The 6,483-nt window shown below is 39.7% G+C and overlaps 1 protein-coding gene across 3 annotated transcripts; it reads left to right on the top strand.

The window, feature by feature from the left end:
- On the top strand, positions 801-6,173 carry LOC109712358 (pentatricopeptide repeat-containing protein At1g11290, chloroplastic-like). 3 transcript variants are annotated; one of them, XM_020235885.1, is made up of 4 exons: positions 801-3,306; positions 3,384-3,464; positions 4,390-4,462; positions 5,623-6,173. In XM_020235885.1, the coding sequence occupies exon 1, from the start codon at positions 803-805 to the stop codon at positions 2,852-2,854; it is 2,052 nt and encodes a 683-aa protein (XP_020091474.1). In that variant the 5' UTR covers positions 801-802; the 3' UTR covers positions 2,855-3,306; positions 3,384-3,464; positions 4,390-4,462; positions 5,623-6,173. The 3 variants fall into 3 exon arrangements, with proteins under 3 accessions (XP_020091474.1, XP_020091472.1, XP_020091473.1); XM_020235883.1 differs by having other exon boundaries at positions 4,277-4,462; XM_020235884.1 differs by lacking the exon at positions 5,623-6,173 and adding an exon at positions 4,550-5,349 and having other exon boundaries at positions 4,277-4,462.

Raw genomic sequence — 6,483 nt, 5'->3', positions numbered from 1 at the left:
AACTGTATCGTGCTAATATTTTATTGGCAAGTAATCACATTACCAAACTAGACCTTAACGCTATTGGATAAAAAAAAAATGTGTAAAATTATATAAAGATGGAAAATTGCTTCTCGTACACCTCAAAAGGGGTTGTACATCTTATACCTGCAATTCTAAGATTTATAAAAACTGAATTGAATTTTAGTAAAATTTAAGAAAATTAATGTAACAAGAATAACCTCAGGATAAAGAGGGTGTAAGATGTACACTGTACTTTAGGATGTAACTGTAGCATTGCCCGATAGAGATATACTTTTCTCCATTTGCTTTATTTTTCTCTACCATATGTAATGCTTTTTTTCCCGCAATCCCATGCAGAGATAGGGATGTCAACGAGTCGGGTTTTCAAAAACCTGAACCCGAATCCAAAAATCAAATTAAAATCTGAATCAGGACCGGAACCCAGCGGGTTTTAAAAATCCATACTGTTGGATAAAGATCTAATAAATAAAAATTATTAAATATTTTATATATTATATAAATAAATAAAAATAAATTATATATATATATATATAATTTATTCGGGTTCGAGTTCGGGTTCGGGTTGGGTAAATACAAAATCCATACCCGTATTCATATCCGTCGGATTTTTATTTTCTATACCCATAACCGAATCCATATCCGTTTAGCTCGAATAAATTCATCCCGTTTAGGTTCAGATTCGGATAGTATTTCAGGTATCCATACCTATTGACATCCCTACGCTGAGGCTTCAACCAAAGCGCTTTAAACCGAAGCGCTTTTGAATTCATTTTTAAAAATGCTCGGCCACTGTTTACTAACTACTCTGCGCGTCTTCAACTGTCGCAGACCACGCTCACTCCTCCACCATCACCACCACCCAACCTTCTCCTCCTCCTCCTCCTCCTCCTCCACCCAATGCCCCAACCCCTCCATGGCCCTTCCCTCTCCGCAAAACCCTACCCAACGCATCTCCTCCGCCGCCGAGCTCAAGCTCATGCACCGCCACTGCCGAGCCGGGCAAGTCGCCACCGCGCGCCACCTGTTCGACGAAATGCCCGAGAGAAACGTCGTCGCGTATTCGACGATGATCTATGGCTATGCAACCAATGGGCGCTTCTCGCAATGCGCCCGCCTCTTCGCCCGCATGATCGAGCGGGGTGTGCCCCCGAATTCCTTCACGATGGTCGCCGTGCTCGTCGGCGCGGTGGGGTTGGGGGACGCGAGTTTCGCGGGGTCGGTTCATGGGAGAATTGTCAAAGGCGGGTTGGGATCGAATCCATTTGTGGGGACGGCGTTGTTGGATTCGTACGCGAAATGTGGCCGGCCGATGGATTCGTACGCTTTGTTGAATGATACGGCCGGGCCGAGCTTGGTTATGTGCAATGCTATGATTGCTGGGTTTGCTCATAATGAGCTGTTCGAAGAAGCTCTTTTGCTCTTTAAGAAGCTTTGGGTATTCGATCTATTACCCAATTCCGTCACGGTGATAAATGTTGTTCCGGCTTGTATCGGCTATGGCTTGGTCGCGCTCTGCGAGAGTCTACATAGTTACGTGATCAAAATTGGGCTTGAATTGGATCAATCGGTGATGAACTCCATATTTAACATGAATCTCAGTTTTGGGAATCTCGAGACCGCGATGATGTGCTTCAGAAAGCTGGAAATTGTTGATGTTGTTACTTACACTATGATGATGGGCTTTTTGGTAGGACTCGAATCCCCCATTGAAGTCCTCAATATGTTTGTCGAAATGACAACTAATAGAATTGAGCCTGATATGGTGACCATGCTAAATATGGTAATGGCTTGTACCCTCCTGGGTGATGCGAGCAGAGGAAGGTTGATTCATAACCAGATAATTGTTCGTGGATTTAAGTCAGGGGTTCCTATCATGAATTCTCTCATCACAATGTACTCCAAATTTGGGGATTTAAACTCTTCAAGAACTTTGTTTGATTGTATAGAGAAGAAGAGTTTGGTTTCGTGGACTGCAATAATATCATGTTATGTGAAAAATGGAAAACCTATCGAAGGGCTCCAGTTGCTCAGCAAAATGAGAAAAGAAGAGGATTTTGTCATCGATTCGGTCACAATGGTCGGTATACTCATGGCTTGTTCCGAGCTTGCAAATTTTGATATATCTAAACAATTCCATGCATACACTCTTAAATCGGGCTTGTCTTTATACAAATCTGTCCAGAACTCTCTGGTGGCTTTATATGGAAAATGTGGTTATGTTGTTCTAGCACGTAGAATATTTGATGGGATGATTTCTCAGGATGCAGTCTCGTGGAATTCTATGATACTATCATACGGTTTAAATGGCGAGGGGGAAGAAGCGCTTTTGCTTTTCTATGATAAGGAGAAGTATGGTGAAAAGCCGGATAGTGTAACATACTTGAACACACTGATGGCTTGCAGCCACTCAGGTTTGGTCGATGAAGGGCTAATTATTTTCAGAAAAATGATTAAAGAGAAGGGTATTAAGATGAGAGGAGAGCATGTTGGGTGTATGGTGGACATGCTTGCACGAGCTGGTCGGTTGGATGATGCTCGAGAGCTAATATCCGCAATTCAGGACGATGCTAATCTAAATGCTCTGAAGGCTCTTTTAAGAGGGTGTTATTTGTATGGAAATATAAATCTGGTAGAAGATGTGGGTCAGAAGGTGCTTCAAACAGAATCGAGTGATTTTGGAAATGCGGTTCTAGTTTCTAATGCTTATGCTTCCTTTGGGAAGTTTGAGGTTGTTGAATCTTTGAGATCCAATCTTGAGAAGAAGGGTCCGACTAAGAACCTTGGCCTCAGTTTGCTGGATTCTATGGCGCGTGAAGTTGAAGTTAGTTAGAGAGCATGATGTCATTTTTTGAGCCATTGGTGGTCCTGTTTGGTTAAGTTGGAGCTCATGCAACCGTGTTGCTTGAGTAGAACTATATCAAAGCAGAAGCTTTAAATTTGAGCTTTTCATTTTTGGGGTCTACAAGTTTGTTTTCGCTTTTAGAAAGAGCAGAAGGTACTAGGTTTTTTTTCTTTCTAAACGATTGCCTCTTTCTTTTGGAAGTAGAAAAGATGTTCCAGAAGCCAAGCCAAACATGCATTATATGGTTGACATTCTCATAAGACTACAAAAGCTTAAACAGAGACATTGATCCATCTCTTGAAATACTTGAGTAAAAGAAGTTAGTCAAGAAAGTGGCAAGGAAAAAGCAGAATTTTGGTGACGTGATGTCATGTATATACAAGAAGCTGATTCATTCATGTCTATCTAGACCCTTCTGGTTTTCGTCCAAGAAACCTTTGGTGAGTCTACGAGGGTTGAATGTAATCTCATTCATATGAGTTATGGCATATTTCTCACAGTTGTAATCGAAACTCAGGTAATGCGGCACGGTGAAGTCATTCTATTGCAAAGCTTTAATGGTTGTCCCGTTGTCTGCTCGAACCTAAAGCCTTTGCAGGTACACCCAGTAATAGACTAATATGCAAATCATTGGACTAAATTAATTTCTTTGCAGTACTTTCCCTTGGGTAATTTTGAGGGTTTTATAATGCTTTGTTATATTAACAATACCTTCAATGATTTAGGTGCTAAATATTGAGAGCATTCTGAAATTGCACTAGTGAGAAACAGAGAAAGTAAGTTGACAACAAGCAAAACGATTTTAATTTGGCTACACACACTTGTCCCATCTTCACTTGGAATGCACGTGAAAGATAGTTCTACAAACTCCAATGGATAGACATCTTCTCCTGGTAATTATTGGAAGAAAGAAACAAGTGATTACCTATTCGACAAAACCTATTGACTCAATTGACGAACAACTGCAAAATCATACGTTCTCCCTTCCCTCTTGTCACCTTTTCACTCCTGTGGTCCTATATTTTTCCCAATTTTAATTACTTATTCGCTTCCATAGCCTTGTTTTTTTATTTTACTATTCGGTAAGCCCATAATGGAAAACCAGAAGCTCAATTTTTTTTTGCTATTTAGTATGGCAAAGCCTTTGTGTATCGGTTTTATTGTATGTTGCGAGACCTAGGTGCATCATCTTGGCCTACTACTTAGTTTGGCCATCTTAAACCAGTTCTGGACTCCTTATAATCTAGCCACGGGCTACGTTCTGCGTGCTTAGCTGATTAGAAGTTGAATTCCAAACAGTACAAGATGAACCAATTTGTTTGTGTTTCCCTGAACTTTACCATCTTATGTGAGGTAAATTCTATAAAATTCCTGAATTATTTGCCCCCTTTTGCCTTCAAATATTCGCAGGTCATACTCTAATGAGTCTGTTGACATCTACTTGATGCAATAAGCTAATAGACTACGGGAAGAGAAAACCAGCATAGGACTTACTGATGGAGTCGAGCATATATGTGTTGCAGGAGGATCCTCGGTATTAACTGGAGGGAGCCCATCATTGAGGAATCCTATAAGAGACTATCTCACGATCTCCAGGTATAAGTTTATTAAAATATTTATCACTAATTTTTGCGAGTTTTGTTGTTCATTCATCAATTTTCTAGGTTTTTACATCACTGTTAGGTATGCAGCACAACAGAAAGGCAACTCAAATTGCCCCTTTTGTTTGGCCAAGCACAGTAGGAAGAACTTTATGGTCAGCACAACAAAAAGGCAACTCAAATTGCCCCTTTTGTTTGGGCAAGCACAGTAGGAAGAACTTATGGTTGTTGTTCTGGTCTAACTGGGTTTTCCTAGGATAACTTGGGTATTCCTATATCATCCAATCCTTAATAAGAGTTGTGATATATTCATCACTTTATCCCTTGATATTCCCAAATATTGTTATCATCAATGTTGGTGTTGTAGTCATCATTTATTCCTATAGCCTGTGCTTGTCCCTTATCATTACTCCTGTTGCCCGAAATCAAGCACTTGGTTGTTCTTATCCAAGGATACTCAGATAATTTAGGCCTTGTTAGGACGTTAGAACAAGGTATCCAGAAACTTACTGCGTGTGAAGATTTTCATGTGTGATGGCAAGCGAATTGTTTGATTTTTGCTCCTTGCATATTCTTGGCATCCATGATTTGATAGATTAGTATATTTCACCTATGAGATGATTTATCTTATTATGGAAAAAATAACTTGAAAGTCGAATATGGTATCCATTCTAGAAATTCAATCACAATCCCCATTTGCCATGTACCACATGCTTCTTTAGTAAATCACAGAGATATACTGCATAAAATGTGTATGCATCAACCTGGGCCTTAGGGATAAAGAAAAAGTCATCCCCATAAAATTTGTCCCTAAACCAAATGCACTTATAGCCTGGTCATTCTTGCTTCTCCATTAGCCATGGGCATTTTGATTCGAGGCCTATTGAACCAAACTTTTCTTATGAACAATAAAACGTGGCCTTCAGATTTATTCTCTCGAAAAATACAGAATACACATGGTGAATGGGAGAGAGAAGAGCTTAAAAGAGATTATAAGTCGCCGATTGTGGAAAGTCGTAAATTTTGAAAGCGAGCAATGTGTTTTCTATTCCCCAGTCTTCCCTTTATGAATTTCTTTGCTTACTGTGGATTGTTACAGTTGACTTTGCCAACTATGGTTAGCCAATTGAAATCTTTGTGCTAATGTATCTTCAGGATGAAAACATACAGCAGTGAGTGTGCTCACATACAAAGCAGCTGTCGTTGCGAGTGGTGGCTTCATGCTCAATGATCCAAATGAACTCGCCGCGTCAGGTATCACCAAATCTGCACAGAAGAGCATCAGACATCTGTCGAAATGCTGCGCTAGATCCGGAAGACGACGACTTTGACGAATCCGAGGTTGAAGAGAAGCGTCTTGAAGTACAAAGAATAGGTGATTCCAATTGTTCTTCCAAGGATGAATTGCCGAGTGTAGATCCTATTATTGTTCGCTAGCAGGGGCGTATTGGTTCTGATTGATATGGTTTCTGAGCATTCTTTTCAACCAACTATGAATGTTTCATTTGAAAATTTTGAGAATTGTACCGAATCAAAATGTTCAGAATATTCTCGACAGTTGTGTCCAGGAGACTAGCAAGGGCTTGGGGGTTTAGGGCTTGTTTGGCCCGACTCGAGCTTCTTAGTTTTGCTGTTTGAGTTATTCAAAGAAGCATTACTGAACTTTTTCGTGGAGATCATCGCATAAGCTCATTTTGTCGATTGTGTCAGAGAGCCTTTGTCAATAGCAAAAGTTTTGGATTGTTTGTTTGCGAAATGCTAATTTTGCTGCTTCTCGGGAAAAGTTCTTAATAGGCAAAATAATTTTGTAGAGTGCAATCTCTCCTAATTTATGGCCCACTTTGGCTAGTACAAAATCAAGATGAAACTGAATTGTTTTGCAATTAACGAATTTAACTTAATTGGATTCATTTGTTTGGAATAAAGTATTATTTGTTTTGAATAAAAGATTCATAATTGGAACTAAAATTATACCTAAGTTAATAAAAGAGCAATTTCTTATATACCCCTAAAAAT

Source organism: Ananas comosus, linkage group 7, assembly GCF_001540865.1.
Source record: "Ananas comosus cultivar F153 linkage group 7, ASM154086v1, whole genome shotgun sequence".
In the NCBI taxonomy this organism is placed as follows: domain Eukaryota; kingdom Viridiplantae; phylum Streptophyta; class Magnoliopsida; order Poales; family Bromeliaceae; genus Ananas; species Ananas comosus.
The sequence above is the reverse complement of the archived record's forward strand: the minus strand, read 5'-3'. Positions and strand labels throughout refer to the sequence as shown.